The following is a 22343-nucleotide window of genomic DNA, read 5'->3' as shown; positions in this document are numbered from 1 at the left end:
CAGCTTAAACTAAACGTAGCAAAACATTTATTATAATGTAAAGTGTGATGCGTTGAACAACTACGGTCTTGCAACTACGGCAGCTGAGGAGGCCATTCTCAGAGGAAGGTGACAGGAGTTTAAATATATGCTTTTTGAATTCAGGTAAGAACCCATTCAATTGAATGTAGGTGCAGATCAGGATCGGGGGGCAGATCCAGGAATTTCACTTTCTTTAACATTGTGAGATATGACGTTATTCAACATTTTCACGGGGGATAATTAATGGATCTTGATAAAAAAAAAAGGGGGACTGATATTTACGAGTGTGTGTAATTTGGTGCAGCACAACGGAAAACTGAAAAAGCATCATGTGTCATAGCATTAAAGCACCTATGAGTAATATATATATATATCTATATGTTACTCATAGAAACAAGTATATCTATATGTAATATTCAACACAAAGACTGTTGTTTGACCATCTCCAGTGTTTCATCTTCGATTTTTCCGGCGATGTGCTTCGTCAGTACTCACAGGCCCGGTGCTTTCACAGGAGTAGGACGAGGTCCGCTGGACTTTGTGTTCTGGTTCTGAGTAATCACTGTCCAGGGAGTAGGCATCAGGGGGAATGGCGTAGTCGCTCTCCGAGCTTATGGAGGACATGGACACGCCTTCGTGAAGAGAAGATTATTATATTACAAAAAGGAAAAAGTGCTGGATGAGGCTGAGGGGGAAGAAAAAGCACAGGAAATAAATTATACACATCTTGATTGAGAGCCAGCACGCAACAGGCGGTAGAAGACAGAAGGCTCGTAAATTGAAAATCCAGCCTCTTACACAACGGTGTGTGATGTTCAATGCATTCCAGCAGTTACTGTATGTGAGTCTCAGAGTTGAATATCTGCAGTCACTGAAGGTTACCGTGTGTACTTCACATTCCCTTGAACTGCATCATCTACTTTTTCTCCAATTAATCATTTCCAGTGTGTCCTGGTACTTCCCATGCTCACAGTGCAGCATCTGGTAACTGCATACTGTTGTGCTGAGTAGAAAGAAAGTAGTACTTGTGCTGAATTTCTCTGTGTCTGTGTGATACATTTGGGGGCAGAATGGTTTACTTGCTAATTATTATCACGAGTCTATGTTCTGCTGTCAGACTAGACTGCAGTTTTGTTGAGTGAAAGTGTTCAAAAATAGTTTTTATTGAATTCCTAGATCTAAAACTTCTCTTGTCGACAAGCACTGACAAAAGACGAGTTCTTGGAAGGTTGGCGTTTTAGAGGCACGCGTTTTTTATAACGCTGACTGCATTGAATCTGCGATCGTCACCTCTCTTGACGGCACGTGGGCTGCCGGGGACGCTGCCCTTCCTCTCTGGGCTCAGAATGGACGTCCGTAAACTGGCCAGAGAGCTGCTGTCGTCCTCTGACCCGGAGTCTTCATCCGGTAGAGGTACACTGCTGATCTGAGTGGCTTTCTGCAACATGCAAGTGAAGGAGCAAGGTAAAACACAAACTGATAGGTCTGACAAGCACAGATCTGGTCTCACAATCAACCCTCAGTAAGAAAGAACATTTCACTCACCCCTTTCAGTGTGGTGTAGACTGGAACATTAATATTCTTATAGATCAACTGGGTGAACGGACCTGCCACTGGATACTGGGGTAAGTTGGACCCTGCAACATAAAACAGGAAAACAGTTATTCCAAATTAAGAGCATTGCACAGCTTACTGCTTAAAGCGATGTAAGTATCGCTAAACAGCGGCCACTGTGGCCACAAGTGGTATTTACTGAAAAATGCTAAACGCTACGTTGTGTCTGAATTTACAATCCCTGAAATATAAAGTTCACTTATATCAGCTAAGTAAACCCCTGGTTATAACCAGTATATAAAGTGACATGACAGCTCCCCTGGTGGATGGCTGCAGTATAGGTTATAAACCCCACCTTCTCCATGTTAGTGGACAGAACATGGACCAAATAAAGAGTCAAAGTAAACGCCAAGTACATTCTTCCAAACAGGGTTTCTGTCATTTGAGGTAGTTCTTTTGTCTCTGGTGTTTGTTCAGATGTTATTTTTTTCTGGTTAGTTTGGTTTTAATTTGTTATTTCATGGTTTAAAAACTGGGTGAAACGTCACGTTTGACGTATCCAGGATATTTTAGGTTTCTTTTTTGCACAGTGAAAGAAGGTGCAGACGCTTCATCCATCTTTATTTACAGTCTATCGTCACACAGATCAGGCTGCAGCTGCATGTGGAACTGAACAAAGGTGCATTTTATTACATGCGTATTTGAAACAGCACAAAAGCTTTTGAAGTAACTGATGGTGGAAAAAAAAAATCAAAGTACAACTCGTCTGTGGTATTTACAGTTTGTGCTTTGAGCCCGACGCACCTCGAGGCCCAAACATGAGAGGAAGCTGTTTAAGCTGAACAAGCTATAACTTCATCCACATCAGCCTTTTGGCAGCCGGCTCCGTGTACCTGGCAGAACCTGGAAATTCAATCGTCAGGGAGCTGTCAACCCTCGCTGTCTGCAGCCTGACAAAATGGATGATGTCGGGACCGAGAGCGCGGCGGTAATTACACCCAGACCTCATCCTTTCATTGTGGCTGATTAAAAAGCAGCGTCTGAAACCTCCGCCCTCCCATTTTCTTCTTCAGCTCTGCAAATAGCTCACATCTGCACAGGTGTGTGGGGCCTCGAGCCAGAGGAAGTGACATCAAAAGGCAGGAATGACAGATCCACGCCGACCACACTCGCCCCCCCACAGCAGCTTAAGCATCAGCTGAATGACATGTCGCTTCACAGCACTGACTCATCTCCCACACCGCAAGCTACACCACCCAGGCTCTGACACACACACACACACACACACACACACACACACACACACACACACACACACACACACACACACACACACACACACACACACACACACACACACACACACACACACACACACACACACACACAGATGGAGGAGCACACACTCAGCAAAGACCGCTTTTTACTGTCTTCCTCACTCCACTGCAGAGAACAGAACCAGGTTTTGAAAGCTTCTCTGGAGTCACAGAAGTTAGAAAGTGTAGTGGTTGCATGGTTTCTTGTTTCTGGCTGCAGGGGACTCACCTCGTCCGGGGCCCCTGGCTCCAGGACTGGCCTCTGAAACTCTCATTCCTGACTTCGCCACAGCATAGATACGACTCTCCTGCAGCAGAACAGTCAGACATTGCCTGTTTTTAGTCTTTGTGCTCTGCTAGGCTAACCAGCTGCTATTAACTGTAAGATCAGCAACAATTGTATCATGTAAATCTCAGAAAGAAAGCAAATACAATTCACTTCCAAAATGTCAAACTACTCATTTAATCTCTTGTGGTTTCTTAGCTTTGAGCAGTGACTCAAACAAAAACACAATGAATCGGAATTAACTGCTAAATACAGTAAAAATGCAGAAGTTGAATTGATAAGTCTGATCTCTCGTACCCATGAAGGGAAGCGATGTAAAGGAGGTGTTGGCGGCTTGAGAATTTCCAGCTCCTCTGCAAGCCCCACGAAGGAGACTCCATCCCGGCAAGACTCCTCTGATCCCGACCCCTCCACCACCCCGTCCATGCTCTCAGGAAGCCCGTCGTCTATGTCCGTTTCTTCCACCACCTGAGAGAAGGGCGAGGTGCTGGCGCCGCTGCTCTTCAGAGTGGAGGAGGTGGACGACGGGGTCATGATGTCGATGCTGACGTTGAGGTGGTGGAGTCTGTCCAGGCTGGGCTGCGGCTGGCTGTAGTGCTTCTTCACCAGCTGGATGCTGTCTCTGGGGGTGAGCGGAGTTCGTACTTTGGGTAACGTCATGCTGGTGCCTGACAGGTGGACCAGCGGCTGGGGAGGATTGGGGAAGGGGTTATTGGTGGATGGGGAGCGCGACAGAAGTGGGCTTTTGGGTGTTATACCGAGGGACGACTCCAGGGAGCTCGGTCCGTGGGCCATCTCGTAAGCGGAGGATGAAGACGAAGAGGACGAGGACGAGTGAAGACACTGAGAGCGGAACTTGCTGTTGAGCTCGTCAGAGGAGTTGTCTCTGTCTGAGCATCCAGACGGACCCTCAGAGGACACTGGGAGCTCTGGTCTATTGATGGAAACAGGGCTGCTGGGCCCCTCCCTGCCCCGACCCTGAGAGAGAGCATCATGGGCCGCAAGGTCCCCGAGACAAATCCCTGCACTGAGCTGCTCGAGAGGCCGTTTCACATCTGGAGGAGAGTAAAGAAAACAAAGAAAACATTATGTTAAATAAACATCTAACTGAAAATCCCTGTTGAACAGTCATAGATAAATGGCTAAATATACCATATAACTACTTTTGTCTTTTGTATTAGTCACCGGTATTATAATAGAATCAAAAATCAAAACTAAATTCCCCGCCCTCACCACAAATGAACAGAACAGGATTTTGAAAATACTGTTTAGATGCATAATCAGACTCAAGTTCCTTCAATCATTACTGCTTCTGCTCCCGTCATGTTATCAGACCAGTTTGAGTTATTGCTACAAAAGCTTCTTGTCATCGACCCCAGGATAAAATAAACTGAAGGCACCGCACCTGTTGGCGACATCTTGATATTAGAAGCGGGCCCACGAGGACCCGTCTGTCTCCAGCTGTCCTCCAGGGCCGGTGGTGTCCCAGGGCAGCTGGGAGGAAACAGAGGGCTGCTGGGCACCAGGTGGGTGTCAGTTATAGGGGAGGTGGCTGGAGATCCTGAGGACGCAGGTTTCTCTAAGAGAGCTGGAGGAGAAACACAACACCAGTAATCTATCAGTAGTTAATCTGATTAATTCTGTACTTGTTTACACGACCTTTCATTGTACTACTGGTAACTAAATACTCTTATTGAGCTGGTGACAGTAAGACACATTTAAATACAAGTGTTTTCTCTATTACAAGCAAAAGATATAAGACATACAATTCCCTCATACGAGGACATATGAGTCCATCCTTTAAAGGAGATATAAGAAGCTTCTTTTAACCTTTTCTTTCCTCTAGTATGTATAAAGGCTTTTTATGTATGAAAAAGTTCTGCAAAGTCAGCGGTAAAGGAAAACTCCTGAAACTCCACGTCAGTACTTCCAGGATCATGTGACATTATTATTCCCGTATGCCAACATTTCCTACATGCACCAGAAGTGATTGACCAATCACAAAAGAGTTGGCCAGAGCAGACTGGGCTTTATGGGTAGGGGGGGGGGGGTCTTACAGAGACAGGAGCTAAATCCATGTGTTTCAGACCGAGCCTAAAAAGAGGAGCTGCAGCAAAGGGCAGCATGAGGAAAGTTTCCTGAACATTAGAGCACGTAAACCTTTTCAAGTAATAACACAAATCGAACTTATGGACCTGAATATGAACAGAATCTGTCTCCTCCGGCAGCAGCAGTACTCACATTGAAGTTTGACCTGCAGCAACATTATCTGCTCTGTCTGCTTCAAGTTGGACATTTTCAGCTGCTGGTTCTCCTGCTCCATCTGCAACGAGGTCAATATATTTGATATAACACAAGCCAGAGTACGTGGAATCATCTGTATACACTAGATATTCTGAAAAAGTTAAGGAGCAAAGGAGAAGTTTATTTTGTGCCCTGATCTTAAAACTGCTTGATTTCAAAAGATGCACAGGTTGTCATCTATAAATATGCTTTTTTTAAATTCTCCAAAACATTACAAATAAAGTGTAAGCTGTATATAACACACTTTTAATCATAAGCATCCCTTGTTGCCACAGTGAGTCTCTGGCTTTCCCCAGAGGCTCAGGGTGTATCTGTACATGTGTGAGTTTACCTCTCGGAGCTTGAAGGTGACCCAGTCCTTAATCTTTGCAGCCTTTTCCTCAATCACTTTTGCCTCCTGGGCCCTGACTATGATCTGCAGTCAGAGAAACCATCACTTCAACCTACATTTCATGAACATAGATGGACATTTCTGCTCTTTATCAGATGGCTGCGTCCATACCTGTTTTTCCAGCTGCATCTCTAATCTCTTTATCACAGCATCTTTCTGCTGAACCTGACTGGTCAGCTCTTGGTACTTTCTGTACAGCGAGTTCTCCGATTCGCTGGTTTGTATGTTCGCAGACTTCAGCTTTTCCTCCATGACATGTATCTGAAATGAATAATTAGAGGAGTGAATGCACACGCGCGGCCAAAAAGGCAGCTCCGATTTGCACGGTTCATTAAATGTTGATGGGCGGCAGACGAAGCCAAGAAGAAAACTTGGAGGATACTTTTTACCAGCTGCAACAAGAACATAAAAGCTGTCTACGCCTTTAGGTATTTTTCTCTTGAACAAAGGGCAGGATTAAATTACCACCTACAGTAAACACCTGAAACAACCAGTGATGACAGCAAATCTGAGATTAAACAGTGAGAGACAGAGTGAATGTGATATGTATGAGGTTTCCCATCTCTCCTTTTGCTGAGTCACAAACTGAATAATTAGAGGTTAGGACCCAAACAAAACACAAAATCTGACTTATTATATGATGTAATGCATCACAAAACAGCTACGTCAGTGTTGAGCACAAAGTTTATTCCTAAAGTTTTAAGAAAACCAAATTAACTCAAGATTAATATCATGTCTTTTTCTCAAGTTTTCCACCACAAATCATAGTTTTCACATCAGATCGACGGATCAAGCACAAACTGTGAGATGCAGCTGAAAGCTCCAGAAAAACCCAGAAAGTGGACTTTGAGTTTTGAGTTGAGTTTGTTAAATGTGCAGGAGTGTTTTCAATAACGTTTGAATCACAATGTATTGATAATAAAATTGTAGTAACCAAAGTAATTGACGATATCTGACTTAACAAGGCCAAGAACTGAACCATATTATCTAAATCAATTTATCTAAAAATGGACTTGAAATGTAATAATCCTTTACTGTAAATGATGTGTGAATATGTTCACAGTAGATATGTTGAACCAGGATATTGGTTTGTGAGGTTTATAATGGACAGTTGGGTTTGGAACTCACACATGAGTTTCCTAACCTCAGACTTTGTTTACATCTGTATAATTGTCTGAGTGACACAGATCCCTGATCCCGTTACAAATTATGATTATAACTGTGATAATAACCCCAAGTTTTAACAGTCTAATCGTCATTTTAATTGGTGTATATATTTATCTAAGGGTTGTTGTATAGGAACAAGTATATTCTATTAACAAATGCCACATATCATGAGATGACATATATATTAAATAGAATAAAAGTCCCAAAACAGTAAGTAAAAGTAACATTCTAGCAGTTTGTGTTGAGGAGGATGAGAACTGCTCCTCTACCTGTTTCTCAGCGCTCTCAGCTCGCTGGTCGGACTCCAGCACCCTCTGCTCCAGCTCCAGCATCTGTGACAGACACACAACAGGTTACCATGGTTTTAAACGGGGTTCAGTCGGTCTCTGTATGGGATGCCGGGGTTAGGGGGTGTGGGGGTCGCCACGGGAAAGTCCTGAGCTCTAAATAACTCCTAAAAGCTGGAGGTGGACCCCCGCTGCACCACAATAGTTACTTTAATACACTCACACCTCAAAACTACAGGTTGTGGCAAGACATGTCCTGTAACCTGCTAGGAAAGGACCCATTAGACAGACAGACCACCAAGCCAGGAGCCACACACACACACTTAGATACACTTAGTCCTTAACAATCACTATTGCTGTAGGGGAGACATTTAAAAACCTAATGTACTGGGAAGTTTTAAAAGTGGTGTCGTTGGGAAAGCAGCTCTAATCAAGAAAAAAGCCTTGATAAAAGTTGTTGAGAAAGAAAAATGAAATTCAGAGAGAAAGTTCTTCTGTATAATCAGCGAGGCCCTCGGAGGAGGCTGCTCAAACAGCAGTGTGACAGAAGAATGCTCGTGTGTGTGTGCACAAGCTTGCGTCACCTTTTGTGCAAGCATGCATGCTCATGCTTCCAAAGGCAAACACTGCCCATCCTGCAAGTATCTCCTCTCCCTCATGAACGCACAGAAAATACCCCCAAACTGTTTCAGGATGCCCTTTCCTCCGAGTTCAGTGACCCAGCTGAAAGCAGAGCAAATATACTAATGGATCCAATCTGCTTGGGAGATGAATTTGAATTCCAGCTGTCATCTTTGTTCCTTTGTCTTCTCCTCGGCCCGTCTCGTCACCACCATAAAGGACCCCCTCGTTCCCAGAATCCACCACTCACAATATTTGAATACTTCCTCGCAGCCAGATTAACACCCACTAAATCCAGAGCACATCTGCAGGGGGAGGCGCAGGGCGGAGGCTGATGGTTAGCGGTTGGATGACTCCTCACCTCGAGGTCAAGAGCTTCTGTTGTGAGTCAAAGGTTTTACCGGGTTTGAGCCGGAGAAGAGCAAACAGCATTTGTTCTCCACGCAAGAAAGAAGAAGAAGGGGAACGGGCCGGCGAGCACTTTAGGTGAGTTTAAAGCTCCTCAGAGGTCACAGAGTTGAACAGATGTGAAAGAAGCGGTCATCAGAAGAAGCCATCAAGCTGCCACAAGCCAATCAGAGGCCAAGTTAGAGGTCAGGAGGTGGAGGAGGGGGTCTCTTCATTTCTAAAGTGTGAGCTCACCAACGCTGTGAGTGAAAAACAGCAGCCTGAAAAGAGAGGGTGTGTCTGTACAATGAGTGAGGCCTAAAGTCATAAATTAAAGGGTTAATTCACCCAAAAATGAAAATTCACTCGTTATCCTTCGATTATGAATGTCGGGGCTTACGGACACTTGGATGCCACCACAGGAGCAGTTTTTATACTTATTTATACACATGTCTTTATCTTTATATTAGAAAGAGGCTGACTGAGATTTGAACCTATAGATCAAATGTACTGGTGACTTTTTGTTTTAATTTCATGTTCTTTTCTTCTTATTTTTAAATCATTCAGCCTCTGAAAATCTCATGGTCATTGTTAAATCCTATTTGTACACATAAGTCACAGATGGTATCATTTTAAAGAGTAGAGCAAGTGAAAGAGGAGAAATCCAAACCTGGTGTCACTGAGTTCTCCACCTGCCTCCAGACTTTAATCATTAACACCTGAATGTGATGGTTAGTGATGACTCCAGTTCAATCATTAAATGTTAGAACCACTGGTCTAAAGAGGAGAGTAAGAACAGATGAATGAAAGAGAAAATGAAAGAGTGAAATCAGGGCATGTATACACACACATGGAGTGTAATCCCTATAACTCCATGATTATCTATTAAATGGTTTTTAATCATTAGAGAAAGGAGGTGGACATTTTCAAGAAGTCTCTTTCATGGAAAAGCCAAAAGGCCTGAATGCATCAAACACAGACTTCAGCACTTGAGCCATTAAAAAGAAGCTGATCCAGACAAATCCCATCACGAAAATAAATATTTAGAAGCAGAAATGTGAACTCGCTGATCTCTGCAGTTTCTCCTCCCCGACTGAAACTGACTCACTGGCCTGAGTCAAATTACTGTGTTTTGCTCCTCGGGCCACGTGAGGCTCATGGAAGAGATTAATCTAATTTGTCCAATATTAGATTAGCTGAGTAATGAAAAGGAAACCTTGAAGTGGGAATACCTTCCAATTTAAAAATTCCTCTGAATATGTTTTTTTCTTCTTCTAGATTCTGGGCAAGTAAATTAAACATCTAGACCAAAAGATTCTGGATTTAATTCCACACAAAGCTCTGAATCCCAACTGTCTCGACGAGGATTTTGACATCAAACCATTCTCATCTCTGGGAAACTCTTCTCTGGGAACTTGTTGTTTACTGGATTCTGGGCATTTTTATCTGTTGAAGATACTGTCTGATATTAGTTGAGTAGCTGTTACTGTAAATACATTATTATCTTGTCTGTGTGGATCATGGAATCTTGTGCAGTGTTAGTTTATTCTGCTTTTAAGCTTTTTATATATCCCTAAATTATCGTTTTTAGCCATGATGGCACTATGGCAGCATTCTGCTCCAAGTCCACCACTTTCAGTCAAGACAGAAATATCTCAACGACTAATGGACAATGACATTTTGTACAAGTCTTTCATGGTCCCCAGAGGATGAATCCTGCTAAATACAGTGACCCCAAGACTTTGCTTCTGTTGCTGACTACAGGTCAAACTTTTGACGCCATTTTGACCCGGCCTGTGCAATCAAAATAGCAATGAATAACTAATTACACTCAAACATACTTCAGTATGATAAGAACAACCCAAAATGACAGAAACCCTCTTTGAGAAAAAAATATTTGGTTTGGTCCATGTCCCGTCTGGTAACATGGAGGGGACGGTGTTCATGACTTATACTGCAGCTTCACTTTTGGGGAGCGGTCATGTTTCTCTTAATATGCAGTTTATGGTCTCGACTAATCTCTCCAAGTCAATCAAATCCAACCAGAAAACTCAAACTTCAATTTGTAACGTCAACAGATGGAAACCTTCAGCCCTTCAAAACTGCAAAGTTGCGTCTCATCTCTGCCAAAACCAAACCAGTCACTTTTCTTTTCTGTACGTTTCGGTTTTTATGAGAAGCCGACAACTGACAGCTGCTGTTACACTTTCCCAATCCACAGTAAAAACACAAACTAATTCTTAAATGGAGTAATCGTCCTGTTTCACTCCACACAAGGCAAACAGGGCATCTCCTACTCTCTCTCTCTCTCTCTCTCTCTCTCTCTCTCTCCCTCACTCGCAGCCTCTGGAGATAAACGCCATGTCACAGGCAACCACATCAGCTTCTTGCTCCTTCATGTTTTTCCATACCAAAGTGGGTCAATGCGTAAAACACTCCTAACTTGGCAAGAGAGGGGATGAAGAGTGTGAAGCAGTCTTTCCAAACAGCAATAACATGACGGAATGGTAGTCACTCAGCAGCACCAAACCCCCCAACCCACACACACACACACACACACACCAAAAAGACCTCAGAAAAACACACTCAGCAGGAGCAGCAGCAGCAGCACGGGCCTCCACTTAAACCCGGCTCGGCTCAGCGCTTGGTGTGTTTGCGTCGGAGTGTGTGAACGTGTGTGTGAGAGACGGGGGGAAAGAGAAAGTGACAGACCGATCGGACCATTAAGAGAAATGCTTCTCCTATTCTTGGCATCGTGGCCAAAAAGAACATTTAACCATAAATATTATGTATGATCTGTAATAATGTGTCATTTTTTCCTAAAACCAGGAGTTAACAGTGTGTGCACATAGCGTGTGTTTGGGTAAATGTGAGTAGCACCTTTTAATAAGGCAGAACTGCTGCATTAGAAGTTAAGGGACAATCATAAACGTGGCATTACCCAAGGTTTTTCTTACTGGATACTTCTAAATCCACACTGAGGGTGAAAACATTTAAAAACAGCTCACAGGTATAAACATTGGAGGCGGCGTGAGTATGGCGCCGTGGTTTTCAGTAAACGTTACACCTACAGGAGAGAACAGGGACGGTGGTGGGGACTATTTTTTAGCAGCGGATTGATACATATATTTCATGCACTAGTAGCATCATTTATCACCAGAATGGTTTCTGTGGGTCTGATCCAAAACAAACAGAATTCCACTGGTTCATTAGCCTGATAATTAGACACGTTTCATTTCCTTCAGTCAGAATGACATCATGTGAATCATTTTCTAATAATCCATCAATAGCGAGTGATGTATCCATCCTATATGCGCATAAGCTACGCTTTGCATTCACCGCTGATTGATGAGAACCAATCAGGAAGTGAATGCATTGTCTCTAAACGTCTCCGTTTCTCAAGTCAAAACTAAAATGTAGCCCCAGACTTTTCAAATTAAGATGGGGCCATTTTAGAGAAGTGTGAACACCAGGTACAAGCAGTGATGAGTTTTAAAACTAAAACCAAGTAGTGCAGATGTTGCCACTTTGTGAAAAATCTCTTTGGCTGGTGTTGATCCTCCTCCAAGCTTTTTAAAGTGGAACCATTTTTCATTAACTTTCTCTCACTTCATCAGTTATAAATCTTCGGAAATGTGTGTGTGTGTGTGTGTGTGTGTGTGTGTGTGTGTGTGTGTGCGCGCGCTTCACAGACTCTCTCCAAGGAGCAGGGGGTCTGACAGAACCTGACAGAAGACACAGCAGGGAGTCGTCCAGCTCTTATCAGCCTCTGGGTTATGTTTGTACTGTAAACATCCTGCTGACGGACTGAATGAACCACTCGCCTGTTCCAGAATCAGGAGACGACACAGAACGTGAACTGCCGTGACACTTCAAACAAGAGCAGCAACAGCCACTTGTAAAGCTACAGCGAAAAGCAACTGAAACTCGTAGAATAGTCAAGTTTTTCTGCTACTGAACTCGATCCTCCGTCCTCTAATCCAAACATTTCCACTCCTTCACCAACAAATCTTCAGAACTGGACCGAGTTTCCCGATGACAGTTGATTCCTTTCCAAAGTGTCTGGTAGTCGGGCTTTGCAACAGCCACGGCTTTACAAGCGTTTGGCCGGCTGCTTGCGGTTATTCCCCCGACGTGAGGGGAAGCACCAGAAGTGATGAGTTAAACCTTAAATATTCATTTTGGCTGAAATGACCACCAACCTCCGATGACACAGAGTGACTGGACCGAATGTTTACCAAACACGCAGAGTAATCTCAAGTGTCCTTACGCACACACACAAACACACAGTCATCCACACGTGCATTTCTAACCAATTCACTTGCTTTAATTGTTTCCTGCTGCAGAAAACACTTCGACACGCTGCCAGGGAAAGGAGAGGATGAGGATGGGTCAGTGACATCTGCTCGTGAGTCAGAGCGTCAGGCGGCATGTAGTGTTTTTATAGATGAAAGCTGCACGACAAGTTTAAGTCTAAATTTCATGGTGGTATACGATGTACAAGTATCCATGAAGCAAATAAAAACTTTAAATAAAACCACCGTACTACTGCCCTGTCCATAGCATCCAATGCAGCTCAAGGTGCTTTACATGAACATGTAGTTAAAACAGAACATAATAAGAAAGAAAAGATGTTCAAACTATAGAATTTTCACAAATAAAAAGGGTTAAATCAACGTTAAGATGAAAAGAAAAAACAGGGTTGAATTCATTAAAAGACCATAATGTTTTGAGCAGTTGAAAATGTCGACAGATGAGGCATTTCTAATATGTAGAAACTGAAAATCAGTTCTTATCAATACATTCAAGCTGACTTTTATTACATTTGATTTCTTTCACTTTGCAGTTGGTTAAATCCAAAGTGAATTCCAACTGGATTACACTAAAGTTTCAATAAATGTTTGTATGTTGTGTTCAAATTATGAATGAAACATGACAGCTCTGATATGGAGTTCCCTCAAAAGTAAAATCTACGGCGTGAACATTTCTTTCTGCTAATTCATTGTAGACAGATGTGAAGCTGTGGGACTCTGTGTTGATGGAAAATGCCAATGATTGAATGAGTGATTTCAATGAATGAGCGATTTCAGACACAACCTCTACGTGCAAACTGGGTTCACTAAGTTTCCCATGATGCTTTTCTCTCTTACCTTCTCCGCCAGCAGCTCTCGGATCTTCCCCGCCTGAAGCCGGAACCTGAGCAGCTGCATCTCCAGAGCGATGCAGCGCTTCTGCCAGTCCACGCTGGCCGCTCCAATGGCTCCGGACCCGCCGCTGCCCAGCACGTCGGCCATGGTGACGATTCAGAGCTCTGCCTCTGGACTCAGACCGGACTGAACCACAGGGAAAAAAACAAGCCAACTCAGAACTCCACGCCTGCAGTGTAATATATCATCTTCAATGTAAAGAGGATAAGGCGGCAGATGACATTGACGCTAATGGTGCAGCTTCTGTTTTCATTTATAGGACAAGTGATTTAACCTCCTCTCTGACCGCACTTCCCATGATTCATTGAGGAAATGTGAGTAAAGCAAACACTAATGATGAGTTCACGGGAACTAACGAATTCTTCCTCTCACTTTCGCACTTTGCTCTGTGACGCATTAACCACAGAGAAGCACGTTGCATGAGCACAGATTGATCACACACACACACACACACACACACTTTTTTATACACAAACACGCGTCTCGGACAGAACGCTGCAGCCTGAAACTTTATTTCCTTTTAGTTCTCGGGCTCTCTCTCTCTCTCTCTCTCTCTCTCTCTCTCTCTCTCTCTCTCTCTCTCTCTCTCTCTCTCTCTTGCATGCCCACACACACTGAACAAAAACTCAGCAGGCAGGCTCTGTGTCAGTGGGGGAGTTGGGTTCATGCGTGCCGGCTCCCAGGCCTGCCAGCTACAAAGCAGGTCAGTGCTCTGCTTTTTAGCCAAATTACCTACTAACCCAATCCCCACCCCCCCGCACCACCACCCCCGTCCACAACTCCCTAGCCATGCAATCCCTTCTTAATTACAAGGCAGGAGTGAAACGGGATCCCGCGCGGCACAATGGTGTCTTTCTGCATGACAGTCCCATCACAGCTAGAAAGGGGGGGTGTCAGCTCGCCTCGGCAAAGAAAGGAGGAAAGAATGTGTGAGAATGAATGGGCTGAGCGCTGAATGTGGGAAACTGGGGCGCTGAAGTTATTTTTACCTGAGGAGGATCGACTCGTGGCTATTTTTCTCGGAGAGGACCCTCATTCACAAAGGTTAAGGCCTGACTGTGTGGTTTCAAACTCCTGATTATCAAGAGATAAAAGTGTAAAGAATCCCCCATAACAATCAGATTCAGGATCACAACTTGAGAGCTAAGGGACGATGCTGAGATTCGGGATGAAAAGTTGCGTATTAGTGACTAAAAAACGAAAGCGAATGAGGTTCAAGGAAGCTAGAAAGGCAAAGCATTCAAACAGAAAGACAGACAGACTCAAAGTGCAGCCAGACGCCGTCAGCAGAACTGCAGACGTTCAAAGTCCAGCAACTATAACTGCACCATGGCGCTCCCTGCAATTAGCATGCTCATAAATACAGGCCTAGCAAACAAATTACAGAAGTCGAGCATGCGGAGGTTTTGCCAGCCGACCGCTGTACCCAGGCCGGACAAGTCAAGGTCCAAACTCTGACGACCGCTTCTCTCTCTGGGGCAGACGGGAGCGTATGAGGGTCACAATTAAAGCCGGACGCTGGCGTGGGGAAGAGGGGAAAATCAGCCGGTTTGAGTGAGGCCGGCTGGGCCGCACTGGGGCAAGCCAGGACAGAGGAAGCCAGGCCCGCCTCCAGGAGCTGAAACAGCTGGATGTAAACAAGCCATTTGCTGGTGAAACACTCTCAGCACTGCCATGCTAATCTCTCCCCGGAACGATTCCTTTAGCGCTCCCTGCTTGTTGGACACAGGGGGGTTGTTACCGCTCATGCCAACCGGTGCCAGGAACTGAATAATCAACAAGTGTAAAGTTAAACTTTCTACTGAGCAGGAGGAGGAATGAGGGCAATCAAAGGTGAGAGAAGTCTCCTCTCAGCTCACTGCGTCCGAGTGGGCGAGAATAAAATGTGCCCCAAAAAACCATCCTGTCAAGAATGAGGCTATGTGTGTGTGTGTGTGTGTGGAGCTTTTGTTGCAGGTTACAGGGTGTGTGTAACCCTCCATCATGGGATGTTTTATAGAAACACAGAAGCCATTTTCCACTGGATCACTGTTCTATATGATCTGATAAACACTGTTCTCCTCTGCTGTATCTTGTTTGTGTGGCCAATGTTGAAAACATCCAGGTGGGAAGGGAGGGAGGAAAAAAGAAGTCAAGACACAAATACAAGCGGATCTGTGGGGCATGGTGGCTGCATGTTTGGTAACACTCGGGCCACCCACAGCTAGACAGGGGGTGTGTGTGTGTGTGTGTGTGTGTGTGTGTGCATGTGAGAGCTGAAGCCCGTAATGGTGACTCCTCTCCTGGCTGCGAGGCACGAAGGTCCTGGGAGCTTCCAATCTCACTGCAGGCGCTTTCACGCAGCCGCGGCCAGAGCAAACTCTGGGGAAGACCACAGGATGGAAACACCACCGCAGAGATCCCAGCAGAACGGCTTCTACAGCAGCCGTCGCCCACAACTGCTCTCCACCGACACGGATCCTGCATTATTCCTCACACTGAGTGAGATTTGATATCCAGGCGTGTGGAGATATCACGGGTCGTAACAAAGTTGCTTTGGACGACTCTCGCTCAGTTAGAAGGAACGGGGGCGTGTGCTGCTCTCGAGAGGACGCAAGGGCGCACGTGTGCACGTCTCAAGTCAGCCCTTCCATTGACTTGCACTCCCTTAATCACCACATATTCAAACACCAGCCGTAACTCTTCGGCGCTTGCTTACAAGAGCACAGACCGACAGATGGATATACACACAGACATAGATTGGAAACAGACTTGTGCACACACACACACACACACGTACTGACACACTGCTGAGCATGCAGCTGTGGTGATGTAAGTGATTAGGTGGTTCAGTGATATCATCCCGACCAGACATTTCAAATCCCCACTGTTGTTGTCTCTGCTGAAGGTCCAACTTGGCTTACCCCACTTTTGGCACCAACCCCCCCCAAATAAAAGCCTCTCCCGTCAGACAGCACAGGAGCGTGTGTGTAAATCTGGGTCAGTCGCTGCAGATTCGTGTCAGCGTGGCAGATCTCCGCACGTACGAAAAGGAGGCGAAGACAAATTATCCGAGAGCACGAGGAGTCAAGTGTGGCTGCGTTAAATGTTGCTTTATCTGCTCCCAGCGTGTTTAACAAACGGAGACCTCTGCTGACTCCCATCCGGCCATCAGGCCTCACACTTTTGGTTAAATGAGTGCCTCGCTATTTTTGGTGCCACTTTACAACCACAGCTGGGATCTATTCCTATACATAAAGAAGTGCAGCTTCACATTTCTTAACCTTTGACCTCAGGAAACAGAGGTTTGTGTCAATCGGTGCCAAAGGAGAATGTTTTAAAACTCCATAAATAAACAGCATTTGTCCCGGGTTATCTTACAATAATTCACTCAAAGGGTCATTTCAACCAGGAAGTTACTCAGATCAGACTTTAAAAACACTGTAGAGGCCAAAGCAAATCTTCAGCCTGCATTCTGACATCATGAATACATCTCATCTTAATCCCCACCCTCCTGCTTTATCTTCCATCTTGTCTTACTCCTCCCGCCTCACCTCTCCTCCTCCAAACACTTCTCTCACTCACTTTCCATCCTCCCTCTCCTCCTGCAGCACCTTTCCCACCCTCCTCCCTCGTCCCCTCCTACCCTCCTTCTCTCTCCCCCCCCTACATCCTCTCTTCCTCCTCCTCCTCCTCCTCTTTCAGCCTCAGCCGGCAAGCAAACCTGCAGCTCTGTCCCAGTGCAGGTTAATGACAGGCCTCAGCAAACTGACCACCCTCATTATCAGTCGCAGCCTTAAACACAGGCCCTGACATTCCTCTGTGCTGAGGTGTAAACATCTACCTCTGCAGCTCTCCTGTCCTGCACACACACACACACACACACACACACACACACACACACACACACACACACACACACACACACACACACACACACACACACACACACACACACTTACAGGCTCTTGCAGCACTGCAGGGCATGCAGAGATAACGTGTGTAGGGGGGATAAATTGCACATGTTACACCTCTAAACATACAGTGCATTCAGTGTGAGGGATAATGGGTATCTTCTGTTCAGGCCTTAGCTTGGGGACGTGTTATTTAAGATATTTAGCTGCTGCTGAAGGTGTCAGATTGATGAGCAGCATCATGGTTTCTCCAGGTAGGATGAGAAGATTGTGCAGATGTGGCACAAACATAAAGAAAATTTTGATTATATAGATTTAATATAGCTTTAACATGAGTGTTAGAAATACTCCAAGCAGTGGCCTGGAATTTGTCCAAAAAAGGCCACAAGCAACAGGTGTGCCAGACGCGCACTGCTCGGTAGAATAGCAGCAATCGTAAAAAAAAAAACGTGGGTCAGCAAAAAAAACAGGCATCAACCAGGCATCAGACATTTCTCAGAATAAACCTCCAGACTCCATCTGCGGAGCTTCTGACCACAAACTAAAACCTCCAGCGTGTCGGTTTACAAAGAATCATTTGGTAATAAAACCCCGTGCGTAAAAGCGCACAGGCGGACAGATAAGGTTTCCCCAGTGAAAGCTGCTTTACCTTGTGACTGTGTTGTGTTGTGTCTCCCCCCCCCCACCCCTTCAGTCGGGTCTCTCCGCTCACGGACACCTTCCCCGGTAACGCGTCGCACTTCGGCTCATAACTTCCTCTTCCCTCCGTCAACTCGGTTCCTCCGCGCTCTCACCGCTCATTCATTTCGTTCTCAGCGCTTTTCTCGCGTCTTGCGTCGCTGCCACCGCTCGTGTCACCGCCGCCTCGGCCGCGGTCCTTCTCTGGCTCCGGAGCGCAGCCTTGAGTGGGACTCCTCACTCACAGCTCCATTCAACAGACTCATCCCATATTCCTTTAAAGGGCCCAATGCGGGATCAGGTTTCTGCAGGAGTCAGGCCCCCTTCATGTGCAGGAGCTGCTCAGGATATTGCATTAAGGCTGGCTCGGGGTTTCCCTCCAGGATGTAAACAGTCTGCTGAGGGGGTTCTTTGAGCTGCAGGACAAAGCTCTGTTGCTCCTAGAGTTTTAACACAGAAACAGTTATTTTACTTTGGTTATTAAACAGGAGATGAAACACAAACTTCTTTTAAACCGAGGATTTAAAGTCTCATTAATTCCATTCGAATCAATTTGGGCAATTTGACCGAATAATGAGGCAACACGACAAAGACTCAGAAACAGTTCATCCTGAGAGGGACACAACTGAAAACTCATTAATATCTATGATAAAATGGAAAAAAGTGTAATCTCTCATTTTAAAGTTTAGACGAGAAAGTGCATTCTTAGTTTATGATGCAGGTTCCAGATGTCGATGTCACAGTAGTTGACATCGACATCTATAGTAATGAAGTGCATGGTTGGACGACCCCTGGGTAATAATGTATGTATACACTGATGCAGGATAATATGTTTATTTGTGATTTCTTTTAATGTAACTTTATGTAGAAAAGTATAAACTTCAAGACACAACCACAGTATTACAGCTAATAGGATAATAGCTAATAAAGCTGAGTGTCTACCGTACTAAGTGAAGCAAATTCTGTTCTTTCATTGCTCTGCAGGTAGATACATTTACTAAAATTGATTAACATGCAGGGTTTTGGGTCCTCTGGAGTCTGGAGTCTGGAGTCTGGGGGCATTTGCCTGCTTTCCTGACTGATGATGTCACAAAACCACCTTGTACGAACACGTCTTAAACTCAGATTTACAGCAGACACAGAGAATCTTTCCTCCTTCGACAGATGTGAAAACTGATTTCTAGTATCCAATTCGAAACAAATGAAGTTCAAATATCCAAGTGAAATAAGACGTCAAACACATTTTGGAGTTGCAGTCATTTGAAGCAGTCTGTATAACTTTGATGACAAATCGCTCCTTTAAAGACCACCATGATGGAGCTGGTTGAGTCCAACATTTGGGGTTTTTAAGCAGCCTAATTACTGTTTGTTTGTTTATTGGCAGGACGAGCAGGCCGGCCTTTACTGGAACCAAAAGTTGTTAAACCACCGTGTGGAGCTTTGCAACTGTAATGAATCATTATCTGGGTAGTAAAAGAATTGTGAGAGGATAATTTGCAAAAGGTTTTGAGACCGCACCAACAACAAAATACTAAGCGTGCTCATGTCTCAGATCATTCTTGGAACCTCACAAGTGTTCACTCCCATGTCAGAACCACCTCAGAGTCAAGCAGCTTTAATCAGTGCTATAGTTTAGGAACAAATTGGGCCTAATCAGAGCAGCCGACTTGTGGCCCTGGTGGGAAGATCGGTTTCGTCTCTGTAGTCTTCGCACGTCTCCATCTGGAGCACTTTACAATGTGCGTCTGAGCCATTGGGATGTTGCATATTCCACCAAAAACACTCCTCTTGCTAAACAGCAGAGTTTCAAGTGTCCGAGGAGGATACAAACATTTCAAATCTAATTATAAAATGGCCTGAAACTGAACCATGGCAGGATTTTTAGTTTGCGTGCTAATGTCCCAAGCATGCAGTGGTGTGACACACCCTGCTGCCTCCGCTGGCTGGAGGAGTCCCAATGCACAAATACAGAGTGCATGCATGAAGACGTCAGACACAGACAGACCGAGGACGCACACACAAGTAATCGCAGTTACTTCTCAGCTGCTTGTCTGTGAAAGAAGTGGATCAGGATGCTGTGCAACAATGAAGCAAGAGCACGTATCCACATAAAAGCAATTTAGCAACTCAAACACAAATGTTCAACGTGATTCATGAGACGTTTATGGATGTTTTTACGGTTCATCCTGAGAGGAACATGAATGTTTACAGTTTACAGTTTATCCAGTAGTTGTTGATTCATGTGACGACACAAGTTAGAAGTCAGGGAAATACAAAAGTCACTAGGATTAATCTAAAGTCCCTGTTTTTATAGCATCAAAACAAAAAAACAAAACCAAACTTATTGGAAAAACATCAGTGTGATAAGAAGTACCTGAAATGACCGAAACCATCTTTGAGACAAATCCATTTCACGTTAACTTTGACTTTTTTGTTTGTTTCCATCCACTAACATGGATGAGGCGTGGTTTATGACCTATACTGCATGCAGCCAGTTATCAGGGGACGGTTTATGTACTTTGAGATTATAAACCGTCTTTGGTCTGAGCTAAAGTTTAAATCCATCAGAGTTGTTGAGGTATTTCAGTCAGGACCAAAGCGACTGATGTTGTCATCCAGCGTCCTGCAGAAACGTTTACGCCATCTCTTCTGACCCACATCGGAATCAAACATATCACTAATGGCTCTTATTACAATCTGCTCAGACAACATGTGAAGGGACACATAATTTAAACTTGATGATTGTTGATTCAAGATATTTACTGGCTTTATTCCCTTGTTGACTTTCCCGTGGAAAAGATTTACGTGTTGTTTTCCATTCACAGCACTGATACGGCTCTGGATTCCTTCTCAGAACTATCAGCTGTACCAAACGACCCTAATGGGTGTGGACTTTACAGTAACACTGCAACAATGTTGAGAAATACACTCTGCTTTGTGTGTTTTCCCCCCTGATACGATGAACCGCACCTTTTCTGAGGAAAATGTTTCCCCACTCCATCCTGGAGGAGGTCAGTCTGCAGCGGGGGGGAGTGTGCAGGAGGGATGTCGGTGCTGTGGCTGTCCTGGCTGAGGGCTGTGCCTTGTGTGGCACAATAAGTCAGTGCCTCAGTGCTCTCAGTCAAAACAACTGGTGTCAGGCCTACATGGTTTACATGCCGACTCTCTGGCAAGGCTTCCAGTGCCGCGAGGGGGTTGCAGGACAGTAGAGAAAGGAGCTTAAGGCCAGTTTCACCAAGTGTTTGCAGATGAATGTGGGTTGTTGCAGCTATTTAACCCCCAGAGCCGTGTGCTGACCCAGACGGTGAGTGGGTCACTGAGCAGAGCACGGGAGACCCCAAGTGACCTATTGTATATAGCAAGAGCTGAGAGGAAGAGGAGGAGGACTGTGAATTCCACAGAATGTATGGAAAGATAGATGACGTGTCCCCACTTCCTCCTCCTCGGAAAGGAAGCCAGAATATCCCAGATGCGAACACTGCCATCTTGCTTCTGATGATGTCATTCAATCGGGGGATGGAGCCCATGGTAGCGAGGTCCTGCCCATACATGCACTCGACCAATCAGCCTCAGCTGTCACTCAAGAACACCAGAGCAAACATCAGTGGGATAGGAACTAACTCAAATGACAGAAATCATCATCAAGATGTATTTCACGTGTAATTGGACTTTTTAGTTTGGGTCCATGTCCCATCGACTAACATGGAGGAGGTAGGGTTTATGCAGTCGGCCACCAGGGGGAGATCAAGACACTTTGGCTTCACTACAGGGGATCGTGCCTCCAGCTGAATCCGACAGAAAGTGTTCAAGGCTCATTACAGCAAGTTGAGAAAATGAACGAAAAGAAAAGATGGTTTGAAGATAGAAATATTTGTCATGTGGCCAAAGCTGATGTTGTTTATTTCTCTCTCTTTCCCTGTTTTCTATTAGAAAACCCAAACTCCAACAAACATGGTGACTTTAATTTAATTCAAGTCCACCTTCTGCCTAAATAATCATTAGTTCTGCAAATCTACAGGTGGAGTCAGCACCTAAATGCACCATTAACTCCTGATTGAGAAGCTTTTATTAAAACACTACATCACCCAGATGTTTTTCAGAGTAAATTCATGACAAGTCTTCAAAGATTTACGTCTTCATGGGAACAAATGAGCTCGAGGCACAGAGCCACAGATGGGCTGGAAAAGCCGTTAAGTACTTTGGTTTTGGTCTTTTAATAGGATATGTTGAC

At 44.7% G+C, this 22343-nt stretch overlaps 1 protein-coding gene across 1 annotated transcript in view; it reads right to left on the bottom strand.

The window, feature by feature from the left end:
* plekhh1 (pleckstrin homology domain containing, family H (with MyTH4 domain) member 1) overlaps positions 1-18396 on the bottom strand; it is a 30439-nt gene extending 12043 nt beyond the window's left edge. Inside the window, exons 1-12 of the mRNA XM_035168807.2 lie at positions 18084-18396; positions 13485-13667; positions 7309-7371; positions 5984-6133; positions 5813-5896; positions 5419-5500; positions 4583-4765; positions 3475-4232; positions 3121-3199; positions 1567-1658; positions 1312-1459; positions 517-653 (exon numbers count right to left, since the gene is read on the bottom strand). Coding sequence (XP_035024698.2) covers positions 517-653; positions 1312-1459; positions 1567-1658; positions 3121-3199; positions 3475-4232; positions 4583-4765; positions 5419-5500; positions 5813-5896; positions 5984-6133; positions 7309-7371; positions 13485-13628 — 1920 coding nt within the window. The 5' untranslated portion in view covers positions 13629-13667; positions 18084-18396. The remainder of the gene's footprint in view (positions 1-516; positions 654-1311; positions 1460-1566; positions 1659-3120; positions 3200-3474; positions 4233-4582; positions 4766-5418; positions 5501-5812; positions 5897-5983; positions 6134-7308; positions 7372-13484; positions 13668-18083) is intronic.
* Between the last annotated feature and the right edge of the window lie 3947 nt (positions 18397-22343).

This window comes from Hippoglossus stenolepis, chromosome 10 (genome assembly GCF_022539355.2).
Source record: "Hippoglossus stenolepis isolate QCI-W04-F060 chromosome 10, HSTE1.2, whole genome shotgun sequence".
Taxonomy (NCBI): domain Eukaryota; kingdom Metazoa; phylum Chordata; class Actinopteri; order Pleuronectiformes; family Pleuronectidae; genus Hippoglossus; species Hippoglossus stenolepis.
Note: the sequence above shows the minus strand (reverse complement) of the source record. Positions and strands in the feature narration are given on the sequence as shown.